Source organism: Pholcus phalangioides, unplaced genomic scaffold, assembly GCF_987345545.1.
Source record: "Pholcus phalangioides strain wild (caught in Gottingen) unplaced genomic scaffold, Ppha-v1.0 ptg000008l_1, whole genome shotgun sequence".
Lineage (NCBI taxonomy): Eukaryota > Metazoa > Arthropoda > Arachnida > Araneae > Pholcidae > Pholcus > Pholcus phalangioides.
In genome coordinates this window covers 8,885,914-8,909,732 of record NW_028301601.1, presented here as the reverse complement: position 1 = coordinate 8,909,732, position 23,819 = coordinate 8,885,914, and the positions used below count along the sequence as shown (strand labels likewise).

Here is a 23,819-nt window from a genome sequence, read left to right as displayed (position 1 = left end):
TTCCTTGGCCCAGGCTTCAATCCCTCTCTGCTTACCACGAAACCAAGATATTCCACTTCAGGCATACCAAATTCACATTTGGATAGTTTCAATGTCACCCCAGCTGTTTGCAGTTTTTCCAGAACCTTTTTCAATTTTACCATCATGTCATCGAAATCACATGCGCCAAAAAATATATCATCAACAAAACATGTTACAGTGTTCCACAATAGATCACCCAAAGCAACAGACATCGCACGCTGAAAAACTGGAGGTCCATTTGCTAATCCAAAAAATAAACGAGTTGGCTCGAAATGCCCATCAGGTGTTGTAAACGCAGCTTTACGTGATGATTCATCATCCATTGGGATCTGGTTGAATCCTTGACATGCATCGAGAATGCAAAACATGCTAAATCCTGAAAGACGGTCAAGCAAATCATCAAGACATGGAAGGGGAAATTTATCTTTCACGGTTTGAGCATTTAACTGCCTGTAATCAATCACCATTCTGTATTCACCAGTCTTTTTGGGAACAAGTAGTACTGGACTACTGTACTCCGATATACTATCTCGTATAATTCCTTGATCTTTCATTTCAGTTGTAATTTTTCGCAGTATTTGTCTTTCATAATGTGAAGCACGGTATGGAGATCGTGCTACCGGTTTGCTTCCTGGAATTTCATTTATGTGCATCACAGCTGTATTGATGCATCCGATTTCGTCAGGTTCTTTCGCAAAACATGAACGATAATCATTAAGTAATTCGCACAGCCTATTTTTTTCTTGTTCCTTTATGACATCGCCGACTTTAATTTCTTCACAAATAATAGGTTGCCTATTGCTTGTGATTGCTTTTGCAACCATAACATCAGAAACATCAACACTGGAATCAGGCTCGCTATTCTCATCATGCCAGAATCCACGCAAAATACCTCTATTTTTCTCTATTGGTATTTGGCATACCTCCTCGACCTGAATTTTACACAATCTATCAAACTCATCGATATTAAGGAACTGTGACTTTCCTTCTTTCCGTATCAAGATTAATTCCGGTGAATCGATAACATTATTACCAATGAGTACATTTGGTCCCTCAAAAGTATCGTCTTTTACTATATAGAATGTAATACTTCTCATTACTACATTATCTATGGCGACATTCACTTCTGTAATTCCTAGAGGTTTACTAAGACCACCAATACCTCTAATAGGAGAAATAACCTCATTACGAACGTCGGCGTTTACCCTTTGAGCAAAATTTTGTTTCATCATAGATATGTCAGCACCTGTATCTACAACAGCTTCAGTTTCTACCTCATTGATTCGAACAGTTTTGTTGTGAGAAGGAATGTTTACTTTCGGCATGAACATAGCTGTGTTCACCAGAAGATTTTTTGGTTTTGTTGAACAATCTTTAGTACCATGACCCTCTTTTTTACAAGATGTACAGAACTTCACCCTTTTTGGTTTAGGACAATCTCTGGAAAAATGTCCCTTCTGGTAACAGTTATAACACGCATTATGGTCTGCAGGTTTACCAGTATCAATGTCCTTTCGCCAATGATAATCTTCTTTCTGTGGTTTGTTTTTGTTAAATTTTTCTCGAGTCAAGTTTTGAGTTGGCGGTCTAGAGCCTTTTGAATATTCATTATTATACACTTTTTTACAAGTGCTCATGACCACACTTTCATATTCATCAAGCATTTCTGTCAACTTTACCACGGTTGTGATTTTTGACCATTCATCAATGAAATGATTACGAACATCTGTATTCACACTACGTTTTAGTTGATCGGTCACGAAAAGTTCTTTTAGCCCCTCGAAATCTTTTATTCCCAATCCGCTTATCCATTCCTCGAAATAATTTCTCAATTCGAAACCAAAGTCCTTCCACGTAATTTCCGAACTTTTCTTGTGGTTATTGAAAAGCTGACGGAATTGTTCAGGGCACAATTTGAATCGCCTCAACAGAAGTTTCTTAACATAGTCATATTCAGCAGCTTCCTGCTCAGGTTCTCTGGCAATGAGAGCAACAATTTCTGATGGTAATACACTAATGAGATGCGTAACCCAATGTTCTTTCGGGATGGACATGATCTTAGCCTGACGCTCAAAAGAGGTCATAAATAAGCTAATATCATTCTTCATATCAAATTTTGGGATCAATTTATGAAGATCTACTTTAAATGAACTATCATTTTCCCTCGCTAGACCCCCACCAATTGAACTTAGAGACAGTTCTAACCGTTTCTTTTCCAATTCCAATTCCATCCTTTTCATTTCCATTTCATCCTGACGCTTTCTCATCTCCATTTCATCCTGACGCTTCCTCATCTCCATGTCATTTTGACGCTTCCTTTCCTCGCGCTCATCAATCTCTCGTTGTATTCTAGTTTCTATAACGGTATCGACAAGGACCCTAACAAATTCTTCCTCATAATTCTTCGAGTTTAGAATTAATAGTTTTAAATCAGCAACTTTAAAATCGGGATCAACTGTTTCCCCAAGCTCCTGGGCGAGAATTTTCAAGTCACCTTTTCTCGCTTTCGCTAAGAATGACATCTTGCAATATTAAAAGAAAATGATAATAAAAGAAAAGAAAATGACCAGTGCTATGGTATTATTGCTAAATAATGATACGGAATATAGCATTAAATTGACTCTGATCATGAAACGAAAATAGTTCAACTCACCACTACATGGCAACAATAAAAAAATAAATCACTTCACTGCATATACACGAAAAGAAATGAATAAAAAAAAATGAATTCACTGAAAATTAATCGAAACTCGCGCAAAATCTTGTACATCGCACTTGCGCGCTAATATAACCCTCGCATCGTCAAACGTGGAACCATATAATAATGTGTGAAATAAATTCACTGTGGATCAATCAAAGTTTGCGCAAAATTTTAAACATCACACTCGCGCACTCTCACCATCACAACACCTCGACACATCAGAAACATCGCAGAATAATATACATCATACACGCACTGATATCTCGCACTGCATATACTAATATCGCGCACTAAATCATCACAACATCAGTCATCATCATATTTTCACCAGCAAGGATAGGTCGTAGAATCACTGGAACATCGGAAATATCGTTGAATCTTTAACCTCAACAGCCATTAGACTACTTCGGGAATCCTCGGGTGACATCGGCAATCGTCGGGAGACATCGATATCTTCGGTAACATCGGAGATCCACGGAATCTTTAACCTCAACAGCGATTAGTATACTTCGGCAATCCTCGGTAGACTTCGAATATCCTCGGGTGACATCGGAAACAGCAACCAGCGGACGTCATCGGAAATCATCAGTAGAAAAGAAGAAACTTTTTTTTTTGTTTCGTCGTCGAGAAGACAAACTTCGCAAGCTGCCGATTGTGGGCTCTAGTTCATAAACATCAACGCACGGGGGATATGCATAGCATCATCGTTATCACTATATATCTATGTCTATGTCATCCCACTTCTGAATTATAGACTAAACGAATGAGACGTTTCTTGATGGAGAGACAGAATCGTTAATATGAGAGATTTAATTAAATGATTAAATTATATGATACATCAGAGACCCATCGGGAGCGCATTTTCTTGCATGCGTCCGGTCTCACACTTCAACATCGAATGATACTAAAATGATAGTACCGCTACATGGCAGGTGTCTTTCTGCTACGCACCTACATCTAAAGAGCAGGTGGTATTCGCTAACAGTACGAAAGATTATCAACGAACGGCGACGGATGCTGTCATCTCTTGGGGTCGAAACGAAGATGGCGGTTCTCTTCCGTCCGTTTCGTGTCTCACAGATGCCACCATCACCGTCGGTGGATAATCTCTCGTATTTAGGCTGACCATATTTCGTAGAGAGAAATACGAGAAATTGAAATTCCAAGTACGGGAAAATACGAGACATCGCCAATTATCGCCAAAAATGTCGCCAAAACCGAACAAAGTTGCCAAATATTGTTGAAAACCGGAAAAATCTCAATGGCGGGAAATGAAGCATTACTGCAAATCGCAGTGGATTCCACGAAAAAAACGTTCACCAAGACAAATGTGGGAGATTAATGTTCTGATATATAGTTTGAATTATCATAATATAATTTATGAGTTGAAAAATAATTTCAATCTTTGACTTCAATAAAGAATAAAAATTCAAGTAGGCTTCGTGTAAAATACGGAAGAAACCGGGACACATTTGCCAAAAAGTTGGCACGGCCAAAAAAAAAACCAGAAAATACCGGGACTGTCCCGGGAAATGCAGGATGTATTGTCGAACCATGTTTTTTTTAATACGCGTTATGATTATGAGTCTCTTTCTCGTCGCTGGGGGGGGGGGGGCAAGATTCACGAGCGACCATCCCCATCCGGCGTGGTCGACCCCAACGCGAGTGACCGGTTTCAAAGGCAGTCCTGTAAGTGGTGACGCTGTACGTATTTCGCGCGGACCCATGTTATTATTGTATGGCTACTTGGTCATCATTTTAGCAGTTTAAGAGGAGGGGGTGGGAGCTAGCTCAAAGATGACGTAACGTCGATTCAAGAGAATATGGTCAAAGAGGCTCGACAGTCACTTTTATGGAGATTATCTCGAGACATTCCTCAACCCATAATAGTGGTTGATAAATTCCGAAATAAATGGTCAAATTCAAAGAATGGCAAAGTTTTCGTGGGCGTTTATTGTTTTGGGGGGATAATAATAAGGGTCTGTTCATTTTTTATACTGTCATTATGGTTCACGTAAAATGTAAAGACATTTTACGTGAATGCCAGGTTACTCGTGTTATCGGCTCTAAATACTCTGAGGGAGCTGTTATCAAATGTATGATTTTCGAGAATAAGTGCGGGAATTGTTCAGCAGGCATTTCAACATTGAAATTTCACTCATATAAGAATATTGTCAGACGTACGTGGCGGCACTTGACCACAGACACGCACGTCCAGGTCGTCTTCGACAAACAGCTAAAATCTCTTCATTGAGAGATAGCGTTTGGCCGTGATCTGGTTAGGAGGAGGTAAAGAACTCGCTTTCGACGTTCTTCCCCCAGATCGAACTCGTGGAGTCTTACGGTAACCTTCAGGGTTGAAGACGTACATCTTCGCTCTCCACCACGCGGACGCTTCTTTGTTACTGGTACTGGCTTGTAGATTGCATTGAACCCGCTAATTCGAAAGAAAATAATGACACTAAACACATTTTGACTTACGACTCTTCAGTTTTGAAAACCCTGTTTCAATCTGAGCAGGCATGAATCAATATTGTCAGATAGATATGGCATCTTGTTTCGCGACGCTCCTGGAAGCCCCTATGTACACTAAGAGGACCCCCGCAACGCCGCAACTCATCCGAGGAATGAGAGTATAACAATAAGAAATTGAAATCATGGCATATGTATGTAATATATCTATTATATTTATTAACTTGACTACATCCTCATACATATTCGTCATTCATCTAGAGATGATCACCGTCAGTAAGAAATTACCAGCGGCGGGTGGTTCCACGAGGTTGAACTGTTTCACAAATTTCCTGATATTGAATCCGTCTTTGAGGTTATCGATGAACGTGTTGATCGTATCGATTTCCAAGACGGTGGTTTGTTCGTAGTAAAGGAAGACGCTCATGCGAGTCACTGCAACGAGTATGAAAATGTTTGAACATACGTATATACATATTAGCTATACATTATTAAATAAACACACGACACTTTCTCATCGTGATTATAGATTTCGGGTGTACTTCCTATAACCATAGATATATTTTCCCCAAAACGAGCAAACGTATTGCAGTATTGAATGTATGATCATGAATGACTTTCGGGGCTAAACAGCCGACATGTGTTTGGTTATACGGCCGTGGCCATAAATAGAATGAAGTTAATGGCCAATCAGACATTTCAGATACTACTACTTAACCGCACATGCACCTCGTGCACATTCCTTTGCGGAATCTAACGGATTGGTACATGCCGGAATAAAAGTTATCAGTTGCAAACATATTTATGTAGTGAGGAATGCGTTTGTTTCATGTTCTTGCTGGTGCAGCCATCTATCCAACATGTTTCGAAGCAAAGATCGCAAATGCTTGAATTTTCATGTTACGTAAGTATCGTGTTGTAGGTCTACTACTGAAGCACATGCGCATCGTCCATATTTCTCTGCGGATCTGCTAACGAATTGCTATATGTTGGAATGATGGTGCGCGTATGTGTTGCATGTCTGCCTGCTCTCTGCGGAAGACTTTTTTAGAGATCGGCTCGCATTCACGCCTTGAAGTTGGAATACCGTAGAAAAACAACTTCATCCGATCACTATTGTACCGCCAACGGGGTTCGAATCTGGATCAACCCGATGAGCGTTCAGCGCGATGCCCCCCACGACCGCACAGTGGCTACATTTAACATACTGGACACCACGAATTTACTTAAGAATCTGTTCGTTTATAAGAAAATAATTCACCGCTGCATTTCAGGGACCCTGCTCAGTGAGTACAGTGAGACGCAAGAGAAAATATAACTCAACACAAAGAAGGGGGCCATCTAAAAAATAAAGTTATGAAAATATATAAATTATTATGACTGAATTATCCAGAGAACAATACTATTTTGTTCATAACCAACTTATATTCAGTGCAGCAACACATTCCAATGTTATTTTATGTCTATACTCACACATTATGTTTGATAGTCGTGGCGCTACGTAAGATACCACAGTGTAACCGTCATTGATTCTATTGCCGGGGATGTTGACGACGAGCCATTCCAGGAACTGACTGTTGTTCAGATTTCTGTTCAGTCCGCCTGACTCTAAGCAAACAATCGTATGTCATAAAAAAAAAATAATTTGACAGAAATATATATGACAAAAATGAAGAATTATATATTTCGATTGCCTACCAATCATGATCAAGGTATAGTTGGCGGATTCCTTCGCCTCAGCGAATGACACCGTCGGTATAAATATTGATTGGAGCAGGCCAATCCTTGTCCCATAGTCAACTTCTTTTTTGCCATAACTCACCTATTCGAAATATAATTATTAATTCTAATATAATTATATAATTATTAATATAATTATTACTTCTCAAGCAACGAATGAACAAACGAACGCCGAAGTTATATATATATATATATACTGTATATGTTACTGCCTATTTTGTTCTATATTTACCCAGCCAGTTCGCGAAGTGGACACTGATTCTGGCCAAAGTCCGATAATCATCGTCAAGTTGCCGTGTTTTTTCGTGATAATTATGTCAACCAAACTGCAGTCACGATGCTGTAATTAGTTTCTCCCCTGAAATTTGGCGAAAAAACTATATGCTTATATAATTATTTTTATAGTTTTTATTCCAAATTTCACTTTTTTTCTCTCTCGACACATGAAGCTAATCTAATATAGACATATCTTATACGTTGGCGATTGAAAAAAAATGGATTTGGCTCCTACCGGGCCATCTTACATCGAGCATTTGCCAGGGATCTCAGGCCACTTCGCGGAATGGCAGGTCAAAGTCAGAATAATTTTTTTAATTCGGACTTTGGCCAAAACTCTTGGTGAAGTCGCGAAGTGGCGTTCGCCGTTGCGAGTCGGCCGCACTTCGAGTTTTGGCAGCGACATATATATTCAGGAGAAAGATTTTCCTGGTTGTTATGCCGATGCGGAATTTGAGGGAAAAAAGTTCTCCAGGAATTGAATCCAGGTTTCCTTGCATTCTATATATAAACTAGAGACAGAACTTTCTTTTCTTTATAACACGCTTTAATATTAAAACATTTGGTGCGTCCCATGACTGAATGAATGAATGAACGCCAAAAATTTGCCACTGGACTTATCCCGTTGCCCAGATCTCTTCAAGCCCAGCTTCGCGTCAGAGTCTGGAACACTTTGCTCTTTTTTTTGACACAAAATAAACAAAACAATTTTTACAATATATTTCCCCCGGACGATTGGATACTTTCGCGATTAACAAATTTTGTATTGATTACAGACGAGATGGGGTTGGGAGTTGGAGAAGTTTCTGGGTTTCGTTAAGACAAATGAATGTACGCATATTAGTATGACATTAGGATGGAATAAATAATTGGTCTATAATTACTACGGCTCGGATTTCAATGCTTTTGCATGTTTCGCTATTTTCACGTGATAAAGCATTTTTTCACAATTTTAAGGAATATTTCGTAATTTTCGATCGAAAGTAAATTTCCTCGCTATTCCAATTCCGCTTCAGACTGGTTTTTGCCACAGAGTAATAATACTATAGAGCGCGCGCGAGGGGTTACAATGTGAAGCAAAGATCCGGAGTCACGTGACTCCGGTCGAAAGGCTGGTCAGGGAATCTCGCTGGCAATGCTTTCCTTATGGCTACTCGTATGACGATCTACACGCGCTGTCTTATTTTTGATTAGAATGGCCAACACTTGCGCAGCTTTCGGATGTTCTGAGCGGTTTAGGAAAGGGGGACCAGTATCCTTTCACAAGGGAATACTTTTTTGCTTATTCCTCTTCTTATAAATTAAAAATTGGAATATTAAATTGACGATGCAATGGATTTCTGACGTAATCTCAGTTTTTAACGACTCCATTTTGGATTTAATTCAATTAAAGTTCCAAGTTTTAGTAAAATTCAAATGTCATGAATCATTATTAAATGTTTTAATAGAATTTTGGCAATAAATGATTGAAATTGTGAGTTTTATGAAGTTTTAACTGAAATATACGTCTCCGCAAGATTTGGCGAGATTTGGCGAGCTAGTGAGTTCATTCGAGTTTTACTCAACTTGGAAGAAAATATGCTTTTCAGAAGGAGAAATTTATGAAAAATATTCTATTTAAATAGAATGTGAGGAAAACTTCCCCCCCCCCCTCTCTAGACAATTGCAGTTTTGCATAAAAATGCATAACAACCTCTAAAAATAATAGTATTTTTACCCCTCTTCACACCTGAGATAAAACTATTACAGAAAAGAAATTTTTTTATTCATTAATTTATGTTTGTTGTATGTGAAATTGCCGCTTCAAACAAGAAAATTAATTATTCAATTGATTTTTTGAGTCAATATCTGTACTAAGACCTGAAGTCATATATTGTGTACCTCAGATGTTATCTTGAAAAAGAATCATTCTAAAAACGATTTAATACCTTAAATTAAGATTAACATATGCATACTTTTGGAGCGAAGAGATTACATATGTCACATATATATATATATATATATATGTGACATGTGTAAATATTATGTTATATATATGAAATATTATATCCTAAAATATTATATATATATATATATATATATATATATATATATATATATATATATATATATATATATATATATATATATATATATATATATATATATATATATATATATATATATATATACACACTTTAAATTATTACATATATACTCTACATGGAATTTTAATTCTTATAATTTAGAGAAATTGATGATGAGATTCTGTAATTTTCTTGAGTAAAATATATTTTAATCCTGAAATATTATGTAAGTGTTTACAGTTTTGTGTGATGAGGTTATAAAAGGTTTTTCAGGAATGTTAGAAATGAAACTTTTTCTTATTGTTTGAATATTATTTCATGACTGAATATGGTATGAGTGTGAATGTGTTACATTACATAACATAATATGATGCATTATAATTAATTATACATTAATTATGAGTATATAGAGTAATTGTAATGTTCTGGAAAGATATATTTTTGTTTTAATAACCCCTAGTATAAATAAATTTTCGAAATTAAAAGCGACAAAGTGAATGAAGAGAATATTTAAAAATATAAATGAATTAGGCTTTACAACATATACGTTGTTCCGTTTTCCAATATTTGTTTATTTTATAGAATTTATTTTTTCAAATCTGATACTCCCTAAATATTTCACATAAAAATGAGCGAAATTCATTGAAAAAATGAAGGAAAGTTTTCATCAACTTGATCGAATTGAGTCAAATTTCGTTACAGCAACATCCTAGCTTCTGCGAAAACGCGCCAAATGTAATAGCGCAGAACCTGTTCTTTCCCCGACAATACTGCTCATCTTTTCTTCACGTTCGACAAGTTTTATGAATAGCGTGCGCGGTCTATTTATATCTTAAGTCTATGGTTTTTGCGGTTCCCGCCTGTGACGAGAGGTCCTGGGACTAGGACTTTTATGCACTAAAAATAGAACGTCAATGCCGATTGATAAAAAGATCCTGAAATTAAGGTTTTTCAACCAATGAGCAATGACACTGGAGCATAAAAACACTAGCTTTTCAAGAACACTGGTGTGTGGCTGTAACTAGATTAATCATCTGAATTGGTGTCTGTACTCATATAAAATTGGTAAATGGGAGAATTTTTTCAGTGTTTGTAGGGAATTTTGAGAGTGTTTACCAAATAAAAAGAATTATTTATTTATTTTAATTTTATGCGATGCTTTTCTCTAAAGATAAATACCGTACTTGGCTAGGTATTCAGGTATTTCTACCTATAGATGGCAGCACATTAGTTCTGAATTTGAAGGGAAAAAATTACACAAAAGGGAAATTTCGGCTGGATGAGATTAGTCAGTAAAACGAAGAAATTTTCTTCATTCGAAAATAAGTAGGTAATGGTTCAAGATAATATTTAGTCTGTATCAACACTTCTCATTATCATATTATTTTTCTAAAACTAATGTTATTTGAGATTACCAACACGCGAACAGGCGACGTAAAGCTGTCCGTGAGAAATACAGGGCTCAAGTAGGTTGATACCTGTCACTGTTAACGACTGGCCTTGCGCTTTATTGATTGTCATGGCAAAAGCTAAACGAATCGGGAACTGTAATCGCTTTAAAGTGAATGGCATTTTACAGTGATAATTGGGATACGTGGAATGAAGACGTCTTCTCTCCTTTGGCACATCCAGTTAGAATCGTTGCTTCAATGATGTAGTTGTGCAATTTCTTCACGCAGAGTCTGCTGCCATTGCAGAGTCTCGGTGTCTCCAAATTTCTTAAAAGCATTATAGGTGCTCCGACTTTGAGGGTCAAGTTGTATGGTGACAGACCCGGAATATCAAAAGAGTTCAGAAATTCTGCAGGATACAGAACTCTCTGCGCTGAGTCTGTGACAGTGTGAACCGATTTGTAAGATATGGAGTCTCCTGGAATAATTTTTAGGATCACACTGTCATTTTTCGGTGCCAGAATCGCTCTCTGACAAAGCCACTCATGGTTTCCGTGATTTTGTTGAATGTTTGGGAAGACTTTGTCTGCAAGTTCTTGAACTGAATTTAACAACTGGCAAAATCCATTTGCGAACGCAATCATTGTAGTGCTTGGGTCTACGGGAATTCTTCCATTGCCAAGTTTGATCAACTGATGTCAAAAATGATAGCAGCGCTGAGTCATTTTGTAGTTGAACTCGCCCTCAGACGTCAAAATAGAACAGATCAATCGTTAGCATTACTGATGAAGATTCAAGATCCTAATCATATATTGTCAATTGCGATTTTATTTTTATTTTTAGACGTAATAGATACCGGCGTGACAACAGGCGCGCACAGGACGCTTAAGACGAAGATTGTCATATGATCTACTCTTCGATTTCTATTGACGATTCAGATTTTATATACATCTGTCCGTGGACGGTGATTACGATTTATTATACGTCCGTTGATGAAAAAAAAAGTGCCTGGATTTTCGAGGCGTGCCCGACCTTCGGGAACGCTCTGATGTCTGTATCTGGTGGGCGTGTCTGGTAATAAAAGTAAAACAAAAAAAAAGTTGAACTCGCATGTTGGTGGATAGTGATAATTTTTTAACTTCATGCCGGAGTATTGATGATTCGAAGCAAGCATTGAGTTCATCAGCTGGCGTTGAACATTTTTATTCCCAGTTTTGGCATCGTAGTTGTTGTTTTCTGTTGTTAGTGACGTCATATGTCCAGCTTGTTCAGTGAATATTATTGAAACGCCTTTTAAGCATTTTTCAAATTGGAACTATACCTTTACGATGGGCGGTTGATGAGATAAAGGCCGCATTAGCACTTACAGGACACCCTGTATATAGGCTAGCAGAAATACCTGGCGCTTCCCGGGTTCTGTTCAATTACTGGGGGATTGGAAAAGTGACAAACCATTATAAAGGAATAAACTGTTATAATGACAGAATTAAAGGTGTGACAAACCATTGTGTGTAAAGGCATATATACACGTCTGAAACGCATTGTTTGAAACCACGGTAACTAAAGTAAACGTTCCGAAAGTAATTGTTGAGGCCCCAAAACCACTGTCGAATGACAGTTTTTCGCCCATTTCGGGCATTTGCCCAGCTCTTACAAACTTTTAAAGTAGCCTACGGTTCAATCCCGGTCCTGTTCGTTATATATGCAAAATCTGGCGGCGATCGGCCTAAAACTGTAGATTTGTATAAAGAACATACATACATACTTTCACTTCTATATATATAAAACTAGCTGATACCCGGCGACGTTGTCCGCCCCGTAAAAAATTATATATACGTATAGCTTATTAATTATTTCTTAATCAAAAAAAATTCTGCATCAAGTAAGAAAAAATTACTTTTATTTTTAAATATTTTAATTAAAAACTTCAGGCAATCGCTTGTGGATACACAATGTTTTTGTTTGTCCATCTGGTGTGTAGATGTACAAATTTTTGCTATTACCAACACGCGAACAGGTGACGAAAAGGTGTCCGTGTGAAAAACAGGACTCAAGTAAGTTGATACCTGCTACTGCTAACAACTGGCCTTGCGCTTTGTTGATTGTCATGGCAAAAGTTAAACGAATCGGGAACTGTAATCGCTTTAAAGTGAATGGCATTTCTTCGGTAATAATTGGGATACGTGGAATGAAGACTTCTTTTTCTTTGTCACATCCAGTTAGAATCGTTGCTTCGATGATGTAATTGTGAAATTTCTTCACGCAGAGTCTGCTGCCATTGCAGAGTCTCGGTGTCTCTAAATTTCTTAAAAGCATTATAGGTGCTCCGACTTTGAGGGTCAACTTGTGTGGTGGCACACCCGGAATATCCAAAGGAGTGCAGAAATTCTGCAGGATACAGAACTAAATGTCTGTCCCGTGTTTGTGACAGTGTCAACCGATTTGTAAGATGTGGAGTCTCCTGGAAAAATTTTTAGTATTTTTTCGTTGATCTTGTTCACACTGTCATTTTTCGGTGTCAGAATCGCTCTCAGAAAGCCACTCATGGTTTTGGTCATTTTGTTGAATGTTTGGGAAGACTTTGTCTGCAAGTTCTTGAACTGAGTTTAACAACTGGCAAAATCCATTTGGGAACGTAATCGGTCCAGTGGTTGGTCAACTGATGTGAAAATGATAGCAGTGCTGTCATTTTGCAGTTGAACTCGCATGTTGGTGGATAATGATAATTTTTTAACTTCGTGCCAGAGTGTTGCAGATTTCAGGCAAGCATTGAGTTCATCAGTTGGCGTTGAACATTTTTATTCCCAGTTTTGTCAGCGTAGTTGTTGTTCTCTGTTGTTAGCGACGTCATACGTCCAGCTTGTGCAGCGAATAATATTCAAACGCCTTTTACGCATTTTTTAAATTGAAACTATACCTATACGATGGGCGGTTGATGAGATGAAGGCCGCATTATCACTTACAGGACACCCTGTTTATAGGCTAGCAGAAATACCCGCCACTTCTCGGTTTTTCTGCAATTAATGGGAGGATTGGAAAAGTGACAAACCGTTATAAAGGAATAAACTGCTATAATAACAGAATTGAAGGTGTGACAAACCATTGTAAAGGCATATATACATGTTTGAAACGCATTGTTAGGAAACCACGGTAACCAAAGTAAACGTTCCGAAAGTGATTGTTGAGGCCCCAAAACCATTGTTGCCCGACAGTTTTTTTGCCCATTTCGGGCATTTGCCCAGCTCTGACGAACTTTTAAAGTAGCCTACGGTTCAATCCCGGACCTGTTTGGTATATATGCAACATCTGGCGACGATCGGTCTAAAACTGTAGATTTGTATAAAGAGCATACATACATACATACATACTTTCACATTTATATATAAGATTGATTTTCTGTGTGTCTGTGTGTATGTATGTTCTCTATACAAATCTACAATTTTAGATCGATCGTCGCCAAATTTCGCATATATACCAAATGAGACCCGACTTAAACGATAGGCTACTTGAAAATCTCGTCAGAGTAGGGCAAATGCCCCAAATGGGCAAAAAACTGTCGGGCAACAATGGTTTTCGGGCCCCAAAAATCACTTTCCGAACGTTTACTTTGGTTACCGTGGTTCCATAGCAATGCGTTTAAGACATGTATATGCCTTTACAATGGTTTTTCATTTCTTCAACGCCGTCAGTATATGTATAATATTTATGCCTTTATAATGGTTTGCCACTTTATTCAATCCTCCCAGTAATGAGAGCTTTTTGAATAGACACCATCATCAGCATCACTTTGAGGGTCAGGAAAAGGGTGATCCTCATAGAAATCAGTGTTAAAATTGCCGATTTTAATGTAGAAATGCGGAAATGTTTCGTGGGGTTTTCTGTCACATCGATAATTTTAAAAATTGTATTAAATACGCGATTTTTGAAATATTGAGTTTGCTTTGAGATATATACGAAGACGAGGAGATTAAATATGAAGTAATCATTAGCCGGAAATACACTTGAGTTGGACATTCATGCAATAACATTGATTTAAACTTTTTATTTACATCTTCTGAAGTCTGAAAATTAATGTCTCCGAATTGTCTTTTGATATTCAACTGCATAAATTCATGTGGGTTAGGATGTTTTAAAATTAATTATGGGCCCGTAAAAAGTACATCGAAAATATTCCGCAGCTTTAATTGAAAGCTGTGGAATCAGATCAGCATTTTTGAAGGCTGAAATAAGCAGATGGATAACTTGAAGTTCGGGGGGGGGGGATCAAAATACTTGGCGCCCCTTAAAAAGGGGGAAAAATATATTAATTTCTACACGTTTCCTTAATCTAGATTTGTTTCTTTTATGAGTCACGCAGGAAGTTGTCATATTGGTTAACTTAGACACGGTTTGCATGTCCTTCAAAGAAAGAGGGAGATATCGCTTGATCCGAAAAGCCTCATTGAAGAAAACGCCGACTATTATAGCCATTTATGGGTGATTTACTACCTAGTGAGTTGTGCAAGAAGTGTAGCTGTGTGTATGTACCTAAGAGTCTGAGTGCACATGTAGTGTTGTGTTTGATTTTTCAGTGCTGCCATCTGTATTTCAGAAGTGATGTGTTATGATTGAATTACATTTGTACTGTTTGTAGGTCTGTTGCTCTCTGTGGCGAGACTTTTTAAAGGGGAGATCGGCTCTCATTCGCGCCTTGAAGTTGGGAACCACAGAAAACCAACTTCAGCCGACCACCACTATTTCGACGGTGGGGTTGGAAACCGGATCCTTGCGATGCGAGTCCGTCACTATGACCGCTCGATCACCATAGCGGCAATGCTTGAATTCAAAAGCTGTGTGAAGTGTTATCTCGTTTTAAACATCCAATTCTTGCACATAAAACCTCGTGGGTGACAAAAAACATTTTTGAAAACTCGCTCCTGAAACGATGGCTTCAAAAAATAGCACAGCTTTAATTAAGCATTTTTCGAAGCAGAAACAGGCAGAGATAGATAACTTGATGTTCAAAGGGAGGAATCGAAATACCTAGCACCCTTTACAAAAAGAAAAATATATATATTTATTTTTTTTCACGTTTCTTTAAATCTAAATTTGTTTCTTTCATGAGTCGCGTAGGAAGTCGCCATATTGGTTAACTTAGACACGGTTTGCATGTCCCTGAAAGAAAGAGGGAGATATCACGTGATCCAAAAAAGCCTCATTGAAAAAAAACCCGGGCAACGCCGGGTATTATAGCTAGTTATATATAAGATTGCAGATGCTGTGATCGCAATTCAGGGACATTTATATCTAGGGTTTTTTTTTTCGCAATTAATCTCATTTTTCTCATTTATTCATAATTTGCTCTTGCATTGTATCTATTGTGCAAAGCTCTTTGCGCTGAATTTTCTCCTTATTTTTTCAATGTCAGCAATATGGTTATTTTCCGTATTCTAGATTTTTCATTTGTTATAATTTCATTATTCTTCTAATTATTATTATTTTTATTTTTTTTTTATTTTTGGATGAACAAATAATGCATCAAATTCATGTAATTATAATATAGAGATGGTGCGTCATGTCTTCATTATAACTTTTTCTTTGACGCTCTTGATTATGGTTATATGACTGATGCCGGTTCTAGGGCACCTATACTGCCCAGTGAACGTGTTTACACAAAAATTTTGTCATGATCTAATCTTTTATTGATTTCAACATCTCTGACTGGTGTCTCTCGATTATGTAAAATTTTATAATGTTTGGGGTTTTTGGGTAGCATATCATCAGCTACTTCCCTTATGACATTTCCCCCCTTGTTCTTCGATTGCGTTGTGTTTTATCACGATGAGCATTCATTTCGCAAAGATTTGTAAATAATATGTAATTTTCGAAATAAAACAAATGATAAATTATAAAGAAAAACTATATAAAACTCATCGGCACGACATTAATAATGTACAGAAATACAGAGATTATAAAAAATTCAATACCTTGCTGAAACAAAAAATCAAACTCGTCAAAGAAAGATATTTTCTAAATGAATTTCTCTCTTAAATGTAGCAAAAATAGAAGAAAACAATGGAGACTAGCGAACATGATTGTTAAGGGACCTCAGCCACGGATTGTTTTACCAGAATCCCTGAATGATACTAAATTGGCTGAGGATTTTAATGGTTTTTTCATCAACACAGTTGAAGACATTTCTCCCGATCTAGATGAACATATGGGCCATATTTCACACTCCGAAAGAGATTCAATGGTATTCAGCCGAATAAATGAAAAAAATTTACAAATAGTGATAAATAGTTTGGAAAATAATAAAGCATGCGGTTATGATGGTATTACTGCAAAGATGTTAGAAATAGTGTATAAATATCATACTAAATTCTTACTCTATCTTCTAAACACTTCCATATTAGAAGGGAAATTTGTGGAAAAATTAAAATACGCAATTGTAAAACCCATCTGCAAGACCGGAAATAAAAATAACTTGACAAATTTTCGCCCCATTTCGAGTAATCGAATCAGTTGTTAGAAATAAAATTGTCGATTTTCTTGACAATTTTAGACCGACAAACATAGTTATTTTTCGAGTTCGCAGTTTGGTTTCCGAAAAAAAAGAATACAGGAATGGCCATTTTGAGATTCCCTGAATATATCTACAACGAAATTGATAAAAATAATAAAAATTTAGCCCTTTTTTCTTAGATGTAAAGAAAGCGTTTGAAAGTATCGATCATGATATATTAATGAAAAAATTCTATAATGCAGGTTTAAGGGGGAAAATGTTTTTAACTGGCTAACGAGTTATCTTGAAAATAGAAAGCAAGCTGTTAAAATAAATAATATAATAAGCGATTATAAGAAAATAAGGAAAGAAATTCCTCAGGGATCAATTTTAGGACCATTGGCATTTTTAGTATATATAAACGACATTCATTCTTTGCAACTGCATGGGAAACTAGTTACATTTGCCGACGATGCTGCATTGAGCATATCAGTATCAAATGATTAAGTATTAAAGCAATATACAGAAGAAGACTTAAATCGAATTCAATATTGGCTCCATAGAAATAAACTCCAGTTAAACGTCTCGAAAACAAAATACATAAAATTTCAGCTTCGAAGAAATGACGTTGACATTTCATTTCAGATAAGGGGCCGTTCAAGTAGGACGTAAGCAAATTTTTGGCCATTTTAGACCCCCTCCCCCCCTCCCCCCCCCCTTGTCAGCAAAAGTTCGTCATCAGCTCTGCCCCTCTGAATCCAACTCATATTTTCATAAAGGGTGATTGATGTCGTAAGCATTATCCAAACCCCCCCTTGTCATCAAAACTCAGCAAATCGGAAACACTCCGCCCCCCCTCATCGATGATGACGTAATACTTGAACGGCCCCTAAGGTATCACTCTCTAAATTGTACGGAAGAGCTCTGCGATTGCCCTCAAATAGAAAAGACTGAAACCTTCAAGTATTTAGGAATAACATTTAGTAGAGATTTGAAATGGAAAAATCATATAGAAATTATCAACAATAGAATAAAATATTATAATATAAGAATGTATATTCTGCGAAATATTATTTCAGAAAACTTTTTAAAAACTATTTACAATGCTTGGATCCTGTTCACCATTCATTATGGAATTTGTGTATGGAGAGGTGATTATGACTGTAACAATGATAATTACACAACAAAACAATAAACAAAAGCTTAAATATAATCGGGCCAAATACTCATCATCCATCAAATATCCAAATAAATGACTACAGATCAAATGTTCGTAAAACCTATGTTTATAGACTATTACTCTTTCTATTCAGAAATACAGATTGGTTTAAAATAAGACAAATTCAAAGAAATATCAGAAATAACGAGACGCAATTTCAAATAATTCTTCCTCGTAAAACTATAATAAAAAAAAACAGTTTATCTATTTAGGACCAAAAATTTACAATACAAATACAAATACAAATACAACGCCACAACAGGCAAAATGCCCAACGAGGTGGCTGATAAAAAGATGCCCATAAAAATATGGTTGTCATATGTTTCAAAAATACAGCAACCCAATTAAAAATGCAATTAACACAAATTACAAACAATATATACACAGGCCTATACAATACCTTGGATTCACACATAAAAAATGAAAAATGCATAAAAAAAATATAAAACTTTGATTAAAACATATGTGGAAAATACCAATATCATAAATAGTATATAAAGTTTTAAGACAGACCAATAAACACATGCATAAAAGCCATGGGGCAATATATACACTCATGTCCATAAATTAAGGATAATGCCAGCTCCGGCAAATAAAGGTTCAGAAACATAACAAACATTTGTTAAACAAAAGATAAAGAACAAAAACGATGGTATGATACCATTCATAAAAACTACGATTTTTGATCCCTGGAGCAATTGTAAAAAATATCTCCTTTACAAAAACTTACTATTACATGGTTGGTATGATGGTTAATACACTGTATGTCTCCCATGCAATGAAATACAGTCCGTACAACGCCTAGGCATGCTGAGTATCAAATTATCGATCTGATCTTGGGGAAGATCACTCCACTCAGCAAGCAATGCGCTTCGAAGTTCCGGTACACGTGTAGGAGGTGGTTGACGAGCTGCAACTCGTCGGCCAAGCGTGTCCCACACATGCTCTATTGGATTCAAGTCAGGTGATAATGCTGGCCATTCCATACGGGTTATATCCTCAGATCCAAGGAATTCGTTTACGATGTTTGCTCGGTGAGGACGGGCGTTGTCATCCATAAACACAAATTCTGCGCCCATGGCACCCCTAAACAAACGTACATGTTGTTCCAGAATGATGTCCCGATAAATTTGGGTTTTCATGGTTCCGGTTTGAACATGCAGATCTGTTCTGGAACCCAGTATAATTCCACCCCAAACGAGCAATGCTGCACCACCGTAACGGTGTCGTTAAATGATGTCTTGGTGGTAACGGGTACCTGGCGTTCTCCATATGAAAGTCCGACGTGAATCAGACTGCAAGCTAAACCTGGACTCGTCGGAAAACAACACACAAGCCAACTGTGACTATGTCCACATTGCATGCTCTCTACTTCAGGCTAATCGCTGCCGACAGTGAGTTGCCGTGAGCGGAACACATCTGACAGGCCTGCGAGCATATAGACCAATATCTCCCAAACGTCTGTACACGGTTTGCCTTGAAACTGTGGTACCCGTGGCTACAGATAGCTGACGAGGCAGGTCGGATGCTGTGCTCCGTCTGCTTCTTTTGGCAGTTACTGCCAAATACCGGTCTTCATTCGGCGTTGTAACTCGGGGGCGACCTGTACTGTAACGTCTACTGACATTTCCGTTATCTTGGAATCGTTGCCAAAGCCTAGAGATGACACTTTGGGCAATTCCAAGTTCCTCGGATACTTCGATCTGAGTCGCCCACATTCCAGGCGGCCGATAATTCTACCACGTAAAAAATCATCCACATGCGTCCTCTGTGTCATAACTATTCGCTTATGGCACTGAGTGCCTTACAGAACTCTTGTGAACAATTTCACTTCTTTGCCACCATTCCTCATATACCCCCCTCTTACACTCTCGCCATTGTGACGTGCTATCGGCATCATCTGGTGGCTTCCTGAAATTTGCGATAAAGAACAAAATCATAAAGAACAAAAATATCATTCTGGCAGATGTGTGTGATAATTCTACAGGTGAAATTTTTACTTTCGATTTCGATTTCCGTGTGATTCTGAATTATCCTTAATTTATGGACATGAGTGTATATATGTGTGTGTGTGTGTGTGTATGTGTAACACATACGTGTATATACAGTCAAACCTCGTTAGTGTGTCACCAGGTTAGCACGTCACTCCGCTTACCGGGCCACTTTTTGGAAGTCCCAATTGTCCTCAGGCAGGAATTGGCACAGCTAGGGCTTACTCCGTTTAACGAGTCACTCCGCTTACTAAGTCATATTTTTGCTCTCCCAAGAGTGACTCATTAACGAGGTCTGACTGTATTAAACCATGTTGCCACGAGAAAACATTTCGGTGTTATTTTCATGGCTCTGCCCTGGACGGACATAGGTCCCTTGGGAGATCATACCCTTGTATACAGTTTGCGTGTAGTTCATGTGTTGTGTTGTTTTTGTTATGTTGTTGTATGTAGTTTATTCATACAAATAAACCTTTACTCTCTCTCTCTCTCTCATACTCTCCTGGCTCTTTCATTCTGTACACATACATACACTACACGCCTTACACACATGCACAAACTTGTCTTTTTTCTTCACGTACCACCCCTGGTGATCAGTAAGTCGTCAGACAGCCTGCAAAGGCTGGGCAGCGACGGAAACGTTCAATTCTGGTCTGCTTCAAGACATACTTTCCGTTTTACAGGGCATATATTTAGTTTTTAAGAGCATAAATGCATTGATTTTATGGACCATATTTTAGAAGTTTTTAGAGCGTAAAAATCCTAGCACTAATAATTACTAAATACTGTACTTAGGTTTTGACAGCATCTGCATAAAATTCCGAGACCTGCAGTGTTCTTCTAAAATAACGGTATTTACGTTATTTTTAACTTCATCAAAAAATTTCAATTAGAATATCAATGTCCGTCTCGTATCATGTTCATTTTGTACATTATAGTCTATGTTTATGTAATCTTCAAATCTTCAGTATCGAAGCCGTAACTAGGAATTTTATGGGGGGAAGAAAGAGCAACAATATTTTGCTGCCCCTACCACTGTAAAATTCGATGATTGTAAAATGGGGGTGTTCTCACCTAAAATTTGCCGCCAGGGCAGTTGTCCCCCTCCCTCTCTAATTAATTCCGGCCCTGCTCATTCTTGCTATCACGGAATGCACACAGTTTTGTGTCTTCCATGTCATTTAGAAAAATCCAACCTTAAACTGATTTCTTCCGTGGGAAATCCTGCTCTACCGAAAAATTTTATTACAATTGCACAAAGCAACTGCTTTACTACAAATGGCTTATCTGTATCAAGTACAGAAAGTGTACCACAGTATCAAGTACAGCAACGGTTTTCGCTAATCCAAAAGGGTGGAATGATGTAGAACTCCCATTTGCGAGCATAGATTGCGTAAAAAATTTCGGTAGCGCTTTAACATTTTAAATGATCGTTTCGTCCATTGGTCGCCAAACACACGCAGAGTGTTTGTGTGAAATTCTCCGTTAAAGGGTACAATTTTCTTTCCCGTTTCCGCGTTAGACAGGTTCCGTTTAATCCAGGTTTTTTAATGTGTATTTTGACACCGAGAGAAATCACGAGACCATGATTTTTTTCCATTGAGGACAGGTTCCCGCTTAATACAGCTTCCGTTAAAGGCAGGTTTTACTGTATTAGTTATGAAATACGATTTCTTTTCAAATATGGGCATTTAAGCAACGTCTCATGGACTCTAAAATGTTTGAATAGGAGGTCCAGTCAGAGGCAACTCATTAGATCCATTAAAACGTTTTACCATTAAAGGCAGAATAAAAATTTAACAATTATTTGATTAAAATTTAAAAGAATCACGTCAAGCTTAAAACACAATACAGACTGTAATACAGCTATTACTTAATAATGTAGCTCAAGAATAGGAACGAAGCGAAGAAAATTTGTGGCAATATACACATTGATATATTTGACATACCTTGACATATTTTAACGCGTTGCTACACATTTCTTGTACTGGGTGCCATGCAAGTCCTATAATTCGGCCTTAAATCTCCGAACCTGTGTCTCAGTCCTATAAATCTCATGAACCATTCGTCACGGGTGTACGGTTTTAATTTAGAAAATGCTCAAAATGTGTTCAGAAATCACTCTACACCAGTTTCGAGAGTGAAAAAGCAGTGTGTCATAAAATGAGAAACATAAACTTTTATACAGTCCCCACGTCTTCTACCTTCCAATTGAATAGCTATAGCCCTGTCTCTCCTGATTCAAACAAAATATATTCCTTGTTTCTAAGTGCAATATTTGTCGAGATATTTCAATTCAAATATCGCAGAAAAGTTTGGATAGAACCACATAAACACGGACAACGCCGCTTTCTCATATTTATACTGTTTTATCCCAACTTTTTTCCGATTGTTGAATTCCAATATCTCAGTGAATATCACACTTAGAAACGTGTTTTTTCCGCTTTAGTCCTCAAAAGATACAGGGCAACAACTTTCTAATTCTATGTTAAAAGAAAGTGGACCGTATTAAAATATAGTTTTTTTTATGACACTGTATTTTCACGTTTTATATATATACCAGTCAAACTGGTACAGAGTGATTTTTGAGCATTTTTAAATTAGAGCCATACCTCCACGACGAACGGCTGATGAGATTGAAGCCGAATTAGAGCTTGGAGGGCATCCTGTATAGCAAGTGCCTATGCATAACACACGGAATCGCTGATATTCCATAACAGAGAAAATTCAAATTAATCATAAAGGCTCTCGAATTATGTGAAACACCACGCGAATATGTGATTATGGCACAACAATGTGTACCAATTTAGTGAAATTTGAATGACTCTAGCAACGAAGATAAACATTGTATCTCTTACCTTAAGCTGGGAAGTCGGAGCTTCGTCAATGACTCCCGGAACGATCTTGGCTGCACGAAAAGCTTCGTCCGCCCCCGAGTCATCGGCAAAACACGAGGCGATCAGAGCAACGAGAGCTGGAACCATCAATACCAACGATTTCATGACTATTGATTGATCCGTACTGTGTGTACCTCGTTCGCAAATCGTTTCATTTTATGTACATTTTGAAACGCTTATTCCTAATTCAGTATCGAAATCGCTACTACAGTAAGCGTTTCACGCATGTCATCCTTCGATTTCGAAATGTGACACGGGTTTTCCCAGAAACATGACGTCTCATGAATTTTCTGATTCATATTCGTGCTAAACAACTTGATCACAGAGGCACGTTCCGTAGCGATATCAGAGCACATCCGTAGTAAGACTGTGGATAATGATGAATGAATACGCTATTTCTACTTAAAAAAGACAATTTTAGAATGCATCGATTTTGAAAATAATTGCCACTTATAATGTTTCTTCGCTATAATTTATTTTAATTATATTGAAAGTCGAAACACACTCCATTAGCTGTTTGGATCTTTGGATATTGATGCAAGGCAAATATGAAATATCGAG

General features: G+C 37.4%; 1 protein-coding gene across 1 annotated transcript; it reads right to left on the bottom strand.

Moving 5' to 3' along the window:
* Nucleotides 1-5,389: 5,389 nt before the first annotated feature.
* Nucleotides 5,390-23,426, bottom strand: LOC149083612 (26 kDa secreted antigen-like). Its single transcript, XM_089235398.1, has 4 exons — nucleotides 23,220-23,426; nucleotides 6,893-7,016; nucleotides 6,668-6,802; nucleotides 5,390-5,629 (listed from the first exon to the last, which is right to left on the bottom strand). The coding sequence occupies exons 1-4, from the start codon at nucleotides 23,361-23,363 to the stop codon at nucleotides 5,448-5,450; spliced, it is 585 nt and encodes a 194-aa protein (XP_089091524.1). The 5' UTR covers nucleotides 23,364-23,426; the 3' UTR covers nucleotides 5,390-5,447.
* Nucleotides 23,427-23,819: the final 393 nt, after the last annotated feature.

Excerpts from the sequence above, each read along its gene's own strand:
- LOC149083612 (XM_089235398.1), bottom strand. The coding sequence starts at position 23,363 with ATGAAATCGTTGGTATTGATGGTTCCAGCTCTCGTTGCTCTGATCGCC. Across the intron at positions 7,017-23,219 it reads CTCCGACTTCCCAGCTTAAG|GTGAGTTATGGCAAAAAAGA; the intron begins GTAAGAGATACA and ends TATTTCGAATAG. Across the intron at positions 6,803-6,892 it reads CTATACCTTGATCATGATTG|AGTCAGGCGGACTGAACAGA; the intron begins GTAGGCAATCGA and ends TTGTTTGCTTAG.